This window comes from Nomascus leucogenys, chromosome 6, assembly GCF_006542625.1.
Source record: "Nomascus leucogenys isolate Asia chromosome 6, Asia_NLE_v1, whole genome shotgun sequence".
NCBI lineage: Eukaryota > Metazoa > Chordata > Mammalia > Primates > Hylobatidae > Nomascus > Nomascus leucogenys.
In genome coordinates this window covers 111,565,364-111,581,860 of record NC_044386.1, presented here as the reverse complement: position 1 = coordinate 111,581,860, position 16,497 = coordinate 111,565,364, and the positions used below count along the sequence as shown (strand labels likewise).

The 16,497-nt window shown below is 40.4% G+C and overlaps 1 protein-coding gene across 6 annotated transcripts in view; it reads right to left on the bottom strand.

Annotated features, from left to right (window-relative positions):
* CHD2 (chromodomain helicase DNA binding protein 2) overlaps positions 1-16,497 on the bottom strand; it is a 146,062-nt gene that overhangs the window by 93,209 nt on the left and 36,356 nt on the right. For 5 of the 6 annotated variants that reach the window (XM_030815056.1, XM_030815058.1, XM_030815057.1 and 2 more), the window contains 3 exons: positions 11,525-11,756; positions 8,776-8,862; positions 7,016-7,077 (listed from right to left, as the gene is read on the bottom strand). In XM_030815056.1, the coding sequence (XP_030670916.1) occupies positions 7,016-7,077; positions 8,776-8,862; positions 11,525-11,756 (381 nt within the window). Of the gene's footprint in view, positions 1-7,015; positions 7,078-8,775; positions 8,863-11,524; positions 11,757-16,497 lie in introns of those variants that run through there. The other variant, XM_030815062.1, reaches the window with a different exon arrangement.

Sequence of the window (16,497 nt, the reverse complement as noted above, 5' to 3'; positions counted from 1 at the left end):
TCTACTAGCACTGCATGTTTTCATATGCATTTCCCCAGTAGATGGCTCCTTGTACACCAAGACTTTTTGTTCGTCTTTGTACCAGAGTTTAGCCAAAGTCAGGCAAATGGAGATGTTTCTCTGTTAGGTTAAAAAAAAAAAATCAATTAAAGAATGCACAATTAGTCTATCAGTCAGACGGGTAGGGGTGCTTCTGGTAAGACAGAAAGGCCCGTTAGTATTGCCTAATATCCTTCAGTCTCTTTAAAACAAAGACCTTCGTATATATACTCTGGACACTGGTCTAATTCTGCTTCCCCGGAGCATAGTACAATAAACGTTTGCTAAGAATCCAAGGAATATAAGGTGATCACCAGGAAGGAAGAAAGGAAGATGTTTACAGTAAGTGGGAGACCAGCACATGAGTATGCAGTCTCCCTTAGACCAAGTCCACAACAGTTTACCCCTCAGAGGGGGCTTACACAGTCAAACTGGAGAGAAGTAGAAGCATGCTTGAAGGAATATGAACAGCTAGTCCTTCAGGTAAGAAAGATCCACAGTCACCAATAAATTCTAATTACCATATCTCCCCCAGGAATTGAGAACCTAAACCAGGGCCACCAATGAGGTCCACTTCTACAAGTATAGGAGACAGCAAACCCAGAGAATGGATGTGTTGAGCCTAGAGTTTTCCAGTTAGATTACAGATTTACAGACTTATGAACAACCAGGAGGACTGAGAATCTCCCAATATAAGAATGCAAAAAAGACCGGGCACGGTGGCTCACGCCTGTAATCCCAGCACTTTGGGATGCCGAGGCAGGCGGATCACGAAGTCAGTAGATTGAGACCATCCTGGCTAACGCGGTGAAACCCCGTCTCTACTAAAAATACAAAAAAATTAGCCAGGCGTGGTGGCAGGTGCCTGTAGTCCCAGCTACTCAGGAGGCTGAGGCAGGAGAATAGCATGAACCCGGGAGGTGGGGCTTACAGTGAGCCGAGATTGGGCCACTGCACTCCAGCCTGGGTGACAAAGTGAGACTCTGTCTCAAAAAAAAAAAAAAAAAAAAAAAAAAAAAGAATGCAAAAAAAAAAAACACTTAGCAAATCAACTAGTCCAAAGCTCTCCTCCCAGAGAAGGAAACTGAAGTGCAGTGAGGAAATGAGTTGCTTGGCCGTATCACCAACCCTCAGCCCTGCTACTCTCAATCATAACTCACTGAGGACCAAAGAATCAGGAAACATTAAAGCCAGGCTTACACATCCTGGGAGTATTTGAAAAACTCAAGGTTTAAAAGGCCTAAGTGTGTGTGTATGTATATTTGAAATTGGTTGGATTCTTTCAAGTTTTCTTTCAATTTTCAAGAACAAGAAAAAAGATAGTAAGGACCAGCAATACTAAGTCACTGTGAAGAATGGGTGAAGTGAAAAAAGTGACTGAGCCGTTACAAAGAAATTACTTCCCAACCCTACAGATGTATAAGGCTCTCCGACATGTGAAACTGCTGTCCTCTCCTACATCACTGGCCTCTTATAAAATGCAAATCTTATCAAGACTCCACCACTAAGCCATACATTGTAAGTCAGGCTACAATAAAAGATAGTTTAAGAGATGAGACCGTGAGCAAAAAATCTGTATCAAAGGAAACTCATAATATCCAGCTTAAGAGGCCATTAACAGAATCCCCTAGATACCGTAAAAACACAAAATTCAACTCAATTTTTCCCAAAATTTTGAGAACTAGGGAGAAAAATACCAAGATTTAGCCAAGAGGCCCCAAGGCAATGTAAATAGACATGGAAAAAATCAAAATGCAACTTAAATGTTTATAATTTTCTTCCTTTATTGGGAAAAGGTGGTTGGCTACACACAAATCCTAAGACAAATCAAATCTAATCAACTGTAAAGTAGGAAACGAACAAAAGCTACTTTTAAATATAATGAGCCAGAACTTTGACCAAGAGTTGGTAAGGCTTGCTATTAACTGTCTGTAAAAAAGAAAACTCCTTTTTCCTCCACTTAGAAGACATCTGGAAGAGGGAAGTAGCTACTTTTGTTTCTTCAATCTTCAGTAGATTTCCCCAAGAAAGGATGCCTTTGATAAAAAATTCCAATCATCGAGGGAAATCTGAGGCTAACAGGGATTCCCTTCCACTGTGTTACAGGTATGTGACCATCTCCAATTCAAAACACTGGAAAAGGGCTGGGCACAGTGGCTCATGCCTGTAATCCCAACACTTTGGGAGGCCATGGTAGGAGGATGGCTTGAACCAAGGAGTTCAAGACCAGCCTGGGCATCAGAGTGAGACCCAGTCTTTACAAAAAATTAAGAAATTAGCCTGGTGTGGTGGTGTGCGCCTGCAGTCCCAACTACTCAGGAGGCTAAAGTGGGAGAATCACTTGATCCCAGGAGGTCAAAGCTGCTGTGAGCTGTGAATGTGCTACTGCACTGCACTCCCACCTGGGAAGAATAAAACACTGTCTCAAAAACAAAAACAAAACCAAACCACCAGGACCAGAAGTCAACAAAAATCTTATACAACATTGTGCAATTTGGATAACATTAAGAGGTAATACATGAAAAAAAAGAGTTTAATCAAAACAGCACGAGTTTGTTAAATAAAATTCAATGTTTTGTTTGTTTGTATGACTCTAAGTCAGAGACTACAATCTCAAATACTCACAGGGGCCAGATGAGAACTGCAAACAGGGCAAAATGGAGAACTCCTGATCTGTCACTGTTACATGAGCCAGCATTACCAAATTTTCTCAAAAGAAGCTAAAACCACAGATTGTTATGCACTGTCTCTCAATTAAATGATGCTAACTAATTAAAAAAATACTTTAAATATTGTGCAGGTCCATTGTGCTGTATAACTTCTTCCAAGCTTTAAAAATATGAATACAGCTGGATGTGGTGGTACATGCCTATAGTCCCAGCTACTGGGCAGACTGAAGCAAGAGGATCACTTGAGCCCAGGAGTTCAAGGTTGCAGTGAGCTATGGCCACACATCTGCACCAATCGAATAAAACCCTGTCTCTTTAATTAAAAAAAAAAAAAAAAAAAAAAGCCAGGCGCCGTGGCTCATCTTGTAAGCCCAGCACTTAGGGAGGCTGAGGTGGGTGGATCACCTGAGGTCAGGAGTTCAAGACCAGCCTGGACAACATGGTGAAACCCCATCTCTACTAAAAATACAAAAATCAGCTGGGCACAGTGGCGCATGCCTGTAATCGCAGCTACTCAGGAGGCTGAGGCAGGAGAATCACTTGAGTCCAGGAGGCGGAGGTTGCAGTGAGCTGAGATTGCGCCATTGCACTCCAGCCTGGGCAACAGAGTTAGAGTCCGTCCCAAAAAATAAAAACCTAATACAAATCATGACGGGGTAATTGGTCTTTTTACAATTCTCCAAAGAACACAGTCCCTTGCAAGACTGCATTCTTCAAAAACATCAATGTCCTAAAAGCAAAAGAAGGCTGTGAAAGTGCTCCCAATTAAAGAAATCAGACATGTCCTTTGTAAGGACATGGATGAAGCTAGAAACCATCATTCTGAGCAAACTATCGCAAGGACAGAAAACCAAACACTGCATGTTCTCACTCATAGGTGGGAAATGAACAATGGGAACACTTGGACACAGGGTGGGGAACATCACACACCGTGGCCTGTCATGGGGTGGGGGGAGGGGGAAGGGTCAGCATTAGGAGATATACCTAATGTAAATGATGAGTTAATGGGTGTAGCGCACCAACATGGCACATGTACACATATGTAACAAACCTGCATGTTATGCACATGTACCCTAGAACTTAAATATAAAAAAAATAAAATTAGTTACATGCAACTAATTGCATGTAACTGACCCTAAACTAGATCCTGTAGTAGAGATGGAAAAATATTATGAAAGACTTTATTGGGTTAACTCACAAAACTGAAATACGAATTAGACAAAAGTACATCAACAGCCAGGTGCGGTGACTCAAGCCTGCAATCCCAGCACTTTGGAAGGCCAAGACAGGCTGATCACGAGTTCAAGAGACTGAGACCATCCTGGCCAACATGGTGAAACCCCGTCTGTATTAAAAATAGAAAAAATTAGCTGGACATGGTGGTACACGCCTGTAGTCCCAGCTACTCAGGAGGCTAAGGCAGGAGAATTGCTTGAACCCTGGAGGCGGAGGTTGCAGTGAGCTGAGATCGCGTCACTGTACTCCAGCCTGGCGACACAGCCAGACTCCGTCTCAAAAAAAAAAAAAAAGTACATCAGCAACGTTTTAAATCTAAGTTGAAACTGTACTGTACTGTGCTTATAAAAGAGAATATCCTTATTTTTAAGAAATATACCTTACATATTTAAGGTAAAGGGGTAAAAGGTAAAATTTTATTAATTTTAGTCTCAAATAGTTCATAAAAAACATTATGTTTGTATATATATAAATATACACAGGCTGGGTGCAGTGGCTCACGTCTGCTAACCCCAACACTTTGGGAGAGCAAGGTGAGAGGATAACTTGAGGCCAGGAGTTTGAGAACAGCCAGGGCAACATAGTGAGACCTCTATGTCTACAAAAATACAAAATCGGGCATGGTGGTGCACGCCTGTCATCCCAGCTACTTGGGAGGCTGAGGTACGAGGATCACTTGAGCTCAGGAGATTGAGGCTGCAGAGAGCCAAGGTTGCACCACTGCACTCTAGCCTAGGCGACAGAGCAAGACCCTCTCTCTTAAATAGCACCCACAATAATAAAGCAAATGGAGCAAAAATGGTAATCTGGGTAAAGTATATAAGGTGTCCTTTGTACTGCACTTTCATTCTTGCAACTTTCCCAAAGTTTGGAACTAATTTTTTAAGCCAATTTTACAAAATGGTCCCTTTTTAAAAACCCTAAAATGTGTGAATAAAATCTGCAGGGTTTCAGAAAAGCATTTCTTTGTGCCAATATTTCAAACCTTTCGCTCTCTGAGTGAGTGTCTCTCAATTCTGAAATGCATGTGCCCACACATTAGGTTATGTTACACTTGCTCAGCTTGGATCACAGAAGGCTCCTAAAAAGTGCTTTGCAACTTAGGTGTCAGGAGCTACAAGACCTCCTCTAATTAATCTTTCAGGAATCTCAACTGGTGACTCAGGAGAAAAGCTCTCTGTAAATCCACAATACTCACCAGCTGGCCAGAGAATAGCAGAAAGGAAGGCTAGCCCAGTGCCCAAACACACAAACATGAGGGGAACTATCTCAGCCCAAGGCAGTTCCTATGAACAGCCCTAGGGTAGGGAAGCAATATGAAAAAGAAGACAGATCCCACTCTGCAAGGAACTAAGAGGTTCTACTCAGGAAAAGAAAGGTCCATATATGCTACTGAAGGTTGCCAACTTTGGGGAATTCTTAAGACTGAAAAGTGGCGGGGCACAGTGGCTCACACCTATAATCCTAGGAGACCGAGGCTGGAGGACTGCTTGAGCTCAGGAGTTTGAAACCAGCCTAAGAAACATAGTGAGACCCCATCTCTACAATAAATTTTTAAAAACTCAGCTGGGCATGATAGCACATGCCTGTAGTCCCAGCTACTTGAGTGGCTTAGGTGGGTCAATTAAGTCCAGTGTGCCAAGGCTGCAGTGAGCTGAGATCAAGCCACTGCACTCCAGCCTGAGCATCACAGTGAGACCCTGTCTCAAAAAAAAAAAAAAAAAAAAGGCTGACAAAAATGTGAGCCAGTAACCAGAGCAATGTATTATACAGTGACTGAAAAAAATGCTGGCTTCTGCACACACAAATAAGGCCATTAAAATAGGAAGTCAAGAATTCAAGCATAGCACCATTTAACTTGCAGTCAAGAGACCAAAGAAATGTAGCCAGATGGTGAGGTAATGATTACATGCATGGATTTCCCAGGGTGTAATCAAGGTGGACATTTCAGGAAAGATACTCAAAAGGCCATTAGACCAGTAAGCAGATAATAGTCTCCGAAGCAGACCACGAGACTGGGGCAGAACAAAAGCCTTCTAAGATGCCAAGTGCAGGTTTGCTTACAGTTACTATTTCTCCAAAACACAAATGAAAACTGAATGCACTCTCGCAGGGCAAAATTAAGTACTTGACTTTTCTGTAAGGCTCTGTGTAATACCCTACATTTACTTAATGTCACAAAATCTTAGCATAGTTTCTAATAATCCTGTTGGGTAGATGGTATTACTTTTTTTTGGAGATGAGGAAATGGGTTTTAAAATCTCAAATGACTTGCCTTAGGCCACTTACTAAAGATTAATAATATTTTACAACAGAGCATATGCACCTAGAGCTCTTAATAGAAGCCATGGACAACTGTTTAACATGAGAACCCCTGAACTGGTTACACAAAGTTTTGAATATCTACATTTTTGAGAGAAGCTATAGAATTCAGACTGTCAACGGGATCTACACCCTCTCCAAAAAATGACTTTAAAAATTATTTCTCAAAAAAAAAATCAAATAATTTCATTATATCATATAAATAGAACTTTTTAAATTTAAAAATGAACATATAAATCTATGTTATAAAGAAACTTCACATTAAGTCCACAAATTAAATTTTTCTGGCTTATGAACCGCAATATTAAAATTATACAGAAACAACAATATGTAATTTCTTACCAAAATGGATGTTCAGCCAATATAATTTTGCCATAAAAATAGCAAACCTACATTTGTTCCTTGCTTACTACAATACCAAATAACTGTGTACTTGTTATTTATACATATTTTTCTGAAAAAAAGCAATGGGCTAATTGGGTTAACCCGATGGAAGAAGCTGAGATTTATCCCAAGCAAAAGCCCGAGTATACGTGGACCCCTTCCATGTGTCAAACTGAGAATCTTGGGTTTCCAACGCTGCTGCTGCTATTGCAAGAGGTCAAGGTAGACAGTCACCCGAGCTAGTAAGAGAGACAGAAGCAGACTAAGGGAGCTGGAGTAGACTAAAGACACAACGAAGGCAGTCCTAGAAATGCTGACAAGTTTGAAACTACTAGATTGAATAATTTCCCCCATGAAAGACTTACTGTTTTTTCAGCTGCCTCTGGCCTCTTCTTTTTGGGCTCCCACTCTCAGACCCGCTACTTGCCTTCAGTGTGTGAGGGGGGAAAAATGATTACAGACTTTAATTCACAGTTCTTCGGGACAACACTATCTCCTGGATCAACAATCTACTCAATACACCATTATTCAATATGAGCTTTTAGACACAAAGAAACCTAAGCACTTGCTTGGTGGAACTCTCTCTTCTTTTGATTTGAAAATTAATATCTCTCTGCTATCACTGAGTTATCTCCAAAGCCAGGAAATTTTTCTCAGCTTGACTTCCGGAACAGCAATATCCAGTAACTTTCTGCAACGATGTAAATGTCCTGTATCTACAATGTCCAATACAGTACCCATCAGCCACATGTGACTACCGAGCACTTAAAATGTGACTGGTGTGACTGAGAAATGGAATTTTTAATTTTAACTAATGTGAATTTTAAAAGCCACATGTGAGTAGTGGGGACCATACTGGATACTGCAGATTTAGAATATCAAATAAAAATGCCACAACATTTAGTCAGTGTGCCTTAAAGGCATAAACTACTGATGTATTCATTTTAGACTCATTTAAGAGTATGTTCACTCATGAGCCAACAGTGCTCTGCTAACAGCACTAGGCCAAGGAAAGTTTACAGTCACAGACATTTCAATCTCTCTCTCTCCAAAATTAAAGAAAATGGCAAACTATTCCTATTGCTGTTAATCTTGTACCCTACAGAGAATGTGTTAATTAATATATAAAGAGGGAAAGATTTCTGCAACTATGTGATTGCTTTTAACAAACATGGCTCAGTAACCTAGTGCAAGACACTATGGAAAACAAAAGCGAAGGCAAAACAGCTCAGAGGTCACTCAAAATAAAACATCACAAATGTAATGCAGATGTTAGGGTGAATTAGATTTTTAAGGTACATTTATTTAAAAACCCACACCCAACTCACTGACCTGTGGCTATCAATATTTAACTTCCATCAGAAGTACATTATATAGCTAAGACTAGCAAAGTCCTCCTAAGAAAGCAGAAAGTGGACATTTCATTGAGACAAAAGAATCTTTCTTCAGGCTCTAGTCTATAAACCTAATTCAGAGTAAGAATCCACAAAAATATCACACAAAATGAGAAAGGTGAAAGAAGTCCGATTCTATAGACAACCAAGCCTGGTATAGAATACCAATTTAAAAAATCACCAATCTATTCAATCTCTCACAATCAGAGTAAATATGTTTGAAACTCATTTTATTATATCTCACACTAAAAATGAGCAAGGAAACCAAATTTAAGAAGTTAAATAAAAGTAGATACATTAATTAAGCACTCCCTCCTCTTTCAGGAATAAATCCAAAACTATTTCTATTGCTCTGTTTGTTTACCAAACAAGTTACCCATTTAATAAAAATCTAGGAGATTTAGAAGTTAGGGGCTTAAAAAAGTAAACTTCTTGCTATATATAATCAATTTTCACTATGAGAAACAACTTAAAAAATAAACAATTTTGAGGTCAATTCTGTATAATACTCTACTAAAAAATTCACTATTATATGATCTTTCTGGTTAGATTATTTTACTTGATTATTAACTTCTTGCCTTACTGTATCTGTTCATAGATAGCTCATATTAGCGTCACTTAACTCCCATGCCTGAAGTTCAGTCTTTTTAATGGTAATACATACCAGAGCCAGAAAGAATGAAGTAAGATAGGGAGTTTAAATGCATGCCCTTAAAACATTTTTTCCTTACCTCTTCCTTAATATTAAATCGCGAAGGTTCTTGTCTGCTTCGGTTTGACCGCCTGACCCCATAAACATCAGGATATTCTTCCCACATCTGTAAAATTAAGAGACACGCATTAATCTTTTTTCTTGACCCCCATTATTATTATCAAACATTTATTGCAATTGAAGAGAATTCAAGTAACCAGGTATCAAAAGGGTTGTTTTGCTAGTTTTATTTATGAGACAATAAAGCACCATTTTTTTGAAAATAGGCATATTATCCTAGGAAATACTAGTTTAACAATGTCTTCATTACTTAACAGCTACAAATCTATATGGTATACCGCTTACCCATCATTAAAATATAAACATACAGCTGAATAATACAGAAAGGTAAGACAGCGGCTGCTTCCACTGAAGACAAAGTATTTACTGATAAATTTTAAATTCCCTACTGCTTTGAGTTTCAGTCTTGACTGCACCAACCCACCTGTGAAACTGAAAATACAAGAGGCAAAGCCCCCATTAAGTCTAATTAAATAAGAATCAGGAATTTGTATTTTTCTTTAAGTTCCTCAGGTCATGTAACATCCCAGATAAATGCAGATGAGGCATTGCTAACACTTAGCTAGAAGTTCTCAGAATGAGAACCACTGCCATCCTTTCTCTAACACATCTATTTTTATTCTGTAGCAGTAATTAGCCCTTTGCCTTTAAGACCTGATTTTTGTAAACCTGTAACAACCTTTAAGACCTGTAACAATCCTCACCAGTGATTTAAAAAGAAAAATCATTTTCACTTTCTTCCCCAGAGATAACTACTACTAAGTATATTCTGTATTCTTTTAACAGAATCACACATAAGCAAAAGGAATTTGAATGGATTGTGGAACACTGACATGAAAAGGTGTAACAGAAATTAAGCAAGTAGTAAAAGCTGAGATGAGAAATACGGGTTATCAAATTACAGATGACAGCTAACCTCATGAGAGTATTTGGAAAAGTGAGGCTCAGAACTTGCACGAAAGAAGCCACTAGCTGAGACTTGTGAAATGTTTGCATTTAAAAGTGTAGGGCCAGGCATGTAATCCCAGCACCCTGGGAGGTCTAGGCAGAAGGATGGCTTGAGTTCAGGAGCTCAAGATCAGCCTGGGCTACGTAGGGAGATCCTGTCTCTACAAAAAATTTTAAAAATTAGCCAAGTGTGTGTCAACACGTGCCTGTAGTCCCAGCTACTTGGGAAGCTGAGGTGGGAGGATCATTTGAACCCAGGAGATCGAGGCTGCAGTGAGCTGTGATTGCACCACTGCACTGCAGCCTGGGTGACAGAGCAAGACCCTGTCTCATCTTTGTGAAAAATGATCCAAAAATGTCACTAAAAAAGGACATTATCAACAATGACTTTAACAACAACAACAACATAAAAATGATGAAGTAAGCTGAAGAAAATCGAGGCTTCAAAAGAAAAGATAGCCCAGAACAGGCATTTTACAACTAGAATCCAATGTAACCACGTAATCCAAAGTACACGGATTATGTAACGGCCTTAGCATCACCTTGGAGTTAAAGGACAAAAGGTCCAACCAGAAGGAGTTAGGAATAACCAAGTGGTGGGAAATACAGGAAGAGGCAGTAAACATAAAACACTCTGAAAAAACCTGGCAGAGAAAGGAAGGAGGGAAAGTGCGCTTTACTCTAGCCTGTCTACCCATGCCCACCCCGGGCCTCTGCTGGAGCTATGAAAGTTTTTACTCAACACAGGTTTTTATGGAGCCCTTATTAACTGGGAGGGCTAAATCATTTCAGTGTTACTACATCAACTAGTTTTATCACTTCAAGATATCAGCCAGGCATTCCAGCTCAACTATTGTGACTTTATTACAGCATATATTATAATGTTTACATCCTAAAATTATCTTGTGTTCTTATTTGTCCTTTTGAGAGCTGATATCTAAGTCAACTCTTCCATGAAAAATCTACCACGTGGAGTTACTCACAACTGAGTACTCTTACATGAGTAATAAGCTTTTGGAGCGGGGCAGGGAGCTAGCACGTGAAAAGGATGTGTACATAGAAAACCAAGAGCCTTCCTTAGAACTTCTCATTTTAGGATAATGATTATCAAAGGCACAGCCCAATCATTCTGACTGGCTTGTAGGTCCATCCAACCTATAACTACACATTATTAACTTTCCAGAACTGCTCACTTTAACCTTAAAAGTCTATTTTAGGCTAGGCATGATGGCTCAGGTCTATAATCCCAGCACTTTGGGAAGCCAAGGCAGGTGGATCACCTGAGGTCAGAAGTTCAAGACCAGACTGGCCAACATGGTGAAACCCAGTCTGCCAAAAATACAAAAATTAGCTGGGCGTGGTGGCAGATGCCTGTCATCTCAACTACTTGGGTGGCTGAGGCAGGAGAATCACTTGAACCTGGGAGGTGGAGGTTGCAGTGAGCCAAGATCACGCCACTGCACTCCAGGCTGGGCAATAGAGCAAGACTCTGTCTCAAAAATAAATAAACAAAGTTAAAAACCAAGCATATAAAAATTTGTCTTTCTTCCCTATAATTGGATGGTTCAGGTAATTTATTTTCCTTAACAGAGCAGAAAGAAGTCTTCGTTTGTATCCTCAGATACACTACTGTATATTACTAGAAAAAATGGCTGTAGGTTTCATTATCAAGATATACTAATGAGTTTTCATAAGCAACAAATGTCTGCTAGCTTGTCCTAGCCTAGCAGCACATTTGTACTGTAGGGCAAAGTAGATACCTTCTTCACATCAGCTATCCGTTCCTTCTTAGAGGCTGGCTTCTCTTTGGCTTCTGGGAGGACTGGCTGGGATTTGGAACCTGCTGATTCACTCTCAGATTCCGACTGACTCTCAGAAGATTCAGAACTGCTATTCGACTCGCTGCCATGTCCACTTCCTGGATCACTTCCCTGCTCACTTTCCGACTGACTGCCTGAGTCTGAACCCGAAGCTTCTTCAGAGGCTGAGTGACTTATTTTGAGAGAGAGAGAGAGATTTAAAAATAATTAAGAACTGACAAACGAATCTGCGTTAAAAAAAAAATTCCCATGGTAAAACATTTGCAGATAGTAATTTTGGTAATATAAGACCAAAATCTTCAAATGCACATTTATACTTTTACATTCCAAATAATGTTATTGCTACCATTTTCAAAATCCCCAATAGCTACCATTTCCTGAATGTTTACATGATGCCACAGAGCAGGTTATTTCTATGGGCAGGCTCTTGACAGAAACTCTGAACATGGATATTACTGTCCCCTTCATTCAAATGAGGCTGAACTGAGGCTCATAAGTATTTAACTCTCACACCTAGTTAACACAGTATGATTTGAAACCCGATATATATGAATCCACGAAGTCTTATCTGTTAAGTATCATTCCCCTCTCAACAAGAAAAAAACAAAACACAGAACAAAACCAAACCAAGCAGGCCGGGCGTGGCGGCTCATGCCTGTAATCCCAGTACTTTGGGAGGCTGAGGCAGGCGGATCACGAGGTCAGGAGATCGAGAGTATCCTGGACCACATGGTGAAACCCCGTCTCTATTAAAAATTAGCTGGCTGTGGTGGCACACACCTGCAGTCTCAGCTACTCGGGAGACTGAGGCAGGAGGATCGCTTGAACCTGGGAGACAAAGGATGCAGTGAGCCAAGATCACGCCACTGCACTCCAGCCTAGAGACAGAGCAAGACTCGGTCTCCCAAAAAAAAAAAAAAAAAAAAAAAAAAAAAAAAAAAACAACAACCAAGCTTGACACAGTGGCTCAAGCCTATAATCCCAACACTTTGGGAAGCCTAGGCAGGAAGATTGCTTAAGGCCAGGAGTTCAAGACCAGCCTGCCTGGACAATATGCAAAACCCACCTCTTCAAGAAAATGTTTAAATTAGCTGGGTATGATGGTGCATGCCTGCGGTCCCAGCTACTCAGGAGACTCAGGTGGGAGGATCATTTGAGCCTAGGAAGTCGAGGCTGCAGTGAGCCATGATTTGCTACTGTACTCCAGCTTGGGTGTCACAGTAAGACCCTGTCTCCAAAAAACAAAAAAAAAAACAAAACAAAAAAAAACAAAGTATCTTACCCAAAGAGGAAGAATGCAAACTGGCTGCAATTATCCAATCAGTGGTTCTCACAAATAGGAGCAAATTAGGCTCATCTGAGGAGCTTTATAAAAATTTATACACATTAACTTCAATCCAGAGGCCCTGCCTTATAATCTGCAGTGAGATCCAGAAGTGGTAGACTTAACAGAAACAAGTAAACAAAAAGGGCACTCTGATGCTAATGAAAACATCCAATTCAATAAAGACTGCTATTGGCCTCCACACATCTCCCTTCCCTTCTTCATTCCAGACATCCCCTAGGGAACAGCAATCTAAGTAGGTAGATGACATCTAAAGGAACAAAACAGAAACCACAGAGACTGAGGGGTGATAGAGTATCAACTTCAAGCACAGAGAAAGCAATATCCTCATCTTCCTCTAATGGTGCTGAGGGGCATGCTGGTAGAGGGGAAGATACTCTGAAGCAAAAAGACCTCAAATGGATGGACTCTACAGCAAGAAGTGGACTGTTTACTCTACTTTTCGCTGGAAAACTACCCATCTTTGCTCTGAGGGGGGCAAGGAAAAACCCAGAACCTACAGTAACATTAACAGAAAAGTCCCTGAGTTCAGAAGCCAGGAGATAAGACACGTGGCACAAAACCTGAAAGGGTAAAGGGAAGCTCTATATTTACCATCACTGCATCTTCTAGAGGTGCACAGGGCAGTACACTGCAAACTGGGACTGACGCAAATAACACCATGCGATCCACAGAACATTACAATACGGAGGCCTTTCAGTTACCATGAGGAAGCAATGAGAAAAAAATGGGAGAGCAGGGGTCAGGGGGAGGTTCCCAACACTGAGAAGGGGGGAAGATGAGAAAAACCATATAACTTCCTGATCACCTAATAGGTATCAGACACTAGGCTAAGTACTTTATATGTATTATTTTGCTTATTCCCAAGAACAATACTATTAGGCATTATTATCACCATATGAAGGACGAAAAGAACTGACCTCTTTTATGTAACTTGGCCAATGGACAAAACTAGAAATTGAGGAAGAGGGTGAGGGGGCCAGGATTCCAATCCAAGTGTGGATCTAAAGCTCATTTCTTTCTATTTTACCATAGGGGGCCAAATGATTAGAGACTCAGAAAACATTATTAACTCTTATCCCTGTTACACAAGGTCCCAAAACAGGCTTCCTTGTAACAAGTGACTCAACAGTTTCAAGACCTCATTATAATTACTGACTCCTTAACCCTTTGCACAGTCCAAGCTGACTAGTCCAGGTGACACCTGAGTCACTTATTTTATACCTGTGACCAGGCAGGTTGTCATCAGGAAAGAAAAAAGAAAGAGGAGAACTGGATAGTGATAGGAACACTTAAAAGGTGTGGGCTCTGGCATCGCAGCTTCCATTTTAGTCCTAGCTCACCTCAGGCCTGTGTCATCTTTTAACCTGTGTCAACCTATGTGACATCTACCAGTAGTGTCATGAGAGCATCTAATGCCAGCTATGAAAGCAGTGCCCTATAAATGCCAAAGCCCTACCCAAATAGGAAATCTGAGCATATCACATCCAAGCTGAGATTCCCCTTCTAACACAAAATTATCCCCAGCTAACACCCATTAGCGAGTTGTTACCCCACAATCCATGATACTAGCTGGAATTTATTAGTTTTGCCTCCACTATTTGTTCATGGACAGACAGGTACAGAGACAGCTCCAGAATTTCCTAAGTAAGGAAGGGATTTATGTAATAGAAAGGGCAGTCTACTTGAAAGGGATGTTAGGCAAGGCAGTACCTGGAAAACTGTATTCCCATAGCAAAGGCAGCTGAAGGCTTGTTCACCTCCCAGGCAGCCGGGTCTTCGGGTCACGGATAACATCCAATTTCAGCATGCCCTATAAAACCTGGCCTCTGACAACTTCTCAAGGCACATTACTTAATCATTTCTTCCCTTACCCCCACTGCTCCAGACTCCAGACCTAGCATTGCTCCCCTCTAGCTCCTGCACCCACTGCGGACACAGCAAATTAAATACCCCTCTAATTTTGTGGCCTTAGGTATCACCTGCTCCCAGAAAACATCCTTCGGTCTCCTATCCTAAGCTCAATACCTATCAGATACTTCCACAATACGGACATACGTCATAGCAGTTACCACCACCGAGATGGAAAACAGGCAGCCACATCTCAAGTCTGAGCGTCAATTACCATGCCCTGCTGGCTCTCCATACTTTTAGCCATGACACACAGGCTGACCTAGAAAGCCTCACTCCAAAGCTCCGGCAGCTGTTAACATCTACACTACCTTGCCTCCACTTGTCCCATACTATAAAGTAACCTGGCCGCTACTTAGCACATCTCCTTCGATGTTCTTTGTGCCTGGTTTATTAGAGAAGGATACAATTGCACATTCATTTGCTAGAATGTGCAATTTGCCTCCCCTTTGAAATAACGTATTTAGGTTTTCAACTACTATAATGTTTAACTCCAGACAAAAGTTTAAGAATAGAATCATGTTTTGGCAATCACCACCAATAAAACTGTCACAGACAACAGGTCTATACACTACTAGGAAACAAAAAACTCCAACAGCAACAAAAAGACTGAAAATCTTTACCAACTAAAGACCCACAAAAGGCAGCATTAGTTTACTGAAGATAACTAGAACAGCCCAACTAGAAATGTTTATAGTGTTCTGTGCTGAAAAGCGGGAAGCACTGCAGATAGGATGTAATGGAATGCCAATGCCCGCATCAGGATATGTCTATATGGATGCCCATCTCATTCCCTTTGAACTGGTTTATACTATAAATTCACTACGTTTTATATAACATTCCCCTATTAATGGTACATTTAGGTTGTTTTCAGATTTTTCACTTAATAAGTTGCAAATATCTTTGATACACTTTTCATATTTCTGAGTATTTGTATTTCAAAACTGTTGACTATAAACATAAATATCTTTCTACATATCTTCTTGTGCAGCTATGTGTTTTTGAGTTTGTGTAGGTGATTCCTAGAAATGTAACAACGCATACAACAATACCTTCTGGGGAAAAAAAAAAGCCGTATTTCTGTCGGCATATATCTATGTGTATAAATGCATTTTAATCACCACATTGCTAACATTGGTTTACTCTGTTAGGGATGGGTTATCTGAAGTATACTTGTGAGTTCCATGGATTACTTGTGTAATTTCAAAAATAACAACAACGAAAATCAAACCCAAGAAAAGATTAACACCAAGTTCACAACTATATTTACCTTTAGGGGTTGAGGGAGGCAGATGCTCTCAGGGAATGATACTAGTGACATTTTATGACTGAAACTTAGTAGGGAAGCTTAATAGCGAATTCACAGCACTTCATTATATACCTTAAGTATTTTTAATGTCTAAAGTAGTTAATTGTCTAAAATAAGTCTAACCATAAGAGTCAAATCCAAACCAAGGGCTGCAAGTACACCCCACCCTACACAAAACAAGCAAAGATTTGAATGAGTGTTTTAAAAAAGTGTTTTTAGGCCAGGCGCGGTGGCTCACGCCTGTAATCCCAGCACTCTGGGAGGCTGAGATGGGAAGATCATGAGGTCAGGAGATGGGAGACCATCCTGGCTAACACGGTGAAACCCCATCTCTACTACAAATACAAA